The 1856-nt window shown below is 41.1% G+C and overlaps 1 protein-coding gene across 1 annotated transcript; it reads left to right on the top strand.

Moving 5' to 3' along the window:
- The first annotated feature begins 226 nt into the window (after positions 1 to 226).
- On the top strand, positions 227 to 1162 carry OR8T9 (olfactory receptor family 8 subfamily T member 9). Its single transcript, NM_001391011.1, is given in 1 exon segment — positions 227 to 1162. A coding segment is annotated over 1 exon segment (936 nt).
- Positions 1163 to 1856: the final 694 nt, after the last annotated feature.

Raw genomic sequence — 1856 nt, 5'->3', positions numbered from 1 at the left:
TCAAATATAGTAACATGATTTATTTAAAATATCAATGGTTTGATGTATCAATGGTATGATAGGAATGGTACGACTAAGAAGTTAGCTTTTAAATATGAAAGTGGATTTTGGGACAGTAATGAAAAGACATTTGTGCAGAATAAGATGTAGATGGTGAGTAACTGAGAGATATTCAAGGACTTTTGGTGAATATTCTTTTTGTTTTCCAGGGAGAATACTTCCCTATATGGCAATGAAAAACTACAGTACTATCACTGAGTTCATTATCCTTGGACTATCTACTGACCCCCATATTCAGGCTGTACTCTTTGTGCTGTTCCTTTTGAGTTACCTCCTCACTTTGATGGGAAATTTCTTGATGCTGCTGGTAATTAGAACTGATTCTCACCTCCACACACCCATGTACTTCTTTTTGAAACAGTTATCCTTCCTGGACCTCTGCCACTCATCTGTCACAGTCCCTAAGATGCTGGAGAATCTACTTTCTGAAAGTAAAACCACCTTTGTAGAGAGCTGTCTAGCTCAGGCTTTCTTTGTGTTTGCCACTGGGGGCACCGAGGCATGTCTGCTGGCTGTGATGGCCTATGACCGTTATGTTGCTATCAGCTCCCCTCTGCTCTATGGCCAGGTAATGAGCAACCAGCTCTGCATTGGGCTGGTGTGGGGCTCCTGGGGCCTGGCCTTTGCTGATGCTCTCATCAACATCCTCCTGGCTATCAATTTAGACTACTGTGAGGACCAAACTATTCCCCACTTCAGCTGTGAGCTGTCTTCTCTCTTCCCTCTGTCATGCTCTGATACCTCCACCAACTTCACACTCCTGCTCTGCTCCTCTGTCTTGCATTTCTTTGGAACCTTCGTTATGATTGTTTCTTCCTATGCCTGTATTGTCTCCACCATCCTGAGCATCAGCTCCACCTCAGGCAGGAGTAAGGCCTTTTCCACTTGCTCTTCTCACCTCACTACTGTGATCTTGTTTTATGGCTCAGGTTTCATCAGCTATCTCTTACCAACTTCAGGTTCCCCTCTGGAGATGATCTTCTCCTTACAATACAGTGTGATCACACCCATGCTGAATCCCCTCATCTACAGCCTGCAGAACAAGGAGGTGAAGGCAGCTATGGGAAGAATGTCCAGAAAATATTTTCATCATTTCATGTAGTGACACAAAATCATGATGAAAGGGAAACTGAACCATTATGCTACATGGTCCAATAACAAACTTTAAGGAGATTTTCTTGATTATCTATGATGCCAGATGCGACAGAGAACAGTGGCATTTATTTCCTTGGAAATGCTTGTAAAGAGAACAGAAAACTCTTGTCTGAGGATGAGTCAGGCTCAGTCTTATTCAAAAAAGGAGAAAAGAATCAGATAATGCTCTTTTTCAGGGGATCATTTTATAAATATGTTGATTCATTATTCATATCTATGTGGACTTCTATTGCTATTGGTTGTTCATTATTCCTTCACACTTCTTCAAATAATTGCACCTAAAATCCTTAGGAAAACTGATTCCGTCAAATTTTTATATCCGTCAAGTGGAGTGATTCGGTAGCCCAGGATAGGCTAACCATTCTACGCCTTTATTCTAACAATGAAATGAGGCAAGGAGTGAAACCAAGACCCAAGTGAGGTTATTCAGAATCTTTCTCTAGGAAATTTCAACATTAAGCAGGAACAAACAACCAAAAAGGTAACATTCCAAACAGTCAATCTAACTGTAGTGCCTAAAGAGACTATGAAACCCTGCTCCCCTGGTATCTGTCCTTCCTGAGATCATAATTTTAACAATTATAGTACAGTCATGTGCCACATAATAATGTTTCAGTCAACAACAGACTGCATAGAGGATG

The sequence above is a fragment of the Equus caballus genome, chromosome 6 (assembly GCF_041296265.1).
Source record: "Equus caballus isolate H_3958 breed thoroughbred chromosome 6, TB-T2T, whole genome shotgun sequence".
NCBI lineage: Eukaryota > Metazoa > Chordata > Mammalia > Perissodactyla > Equidae > Equus > Equus caballus.
Note: the sequence above shows the minus strand (reverse complement) of the source record. Positions and strands in the feature narration are given on the sequence as shown.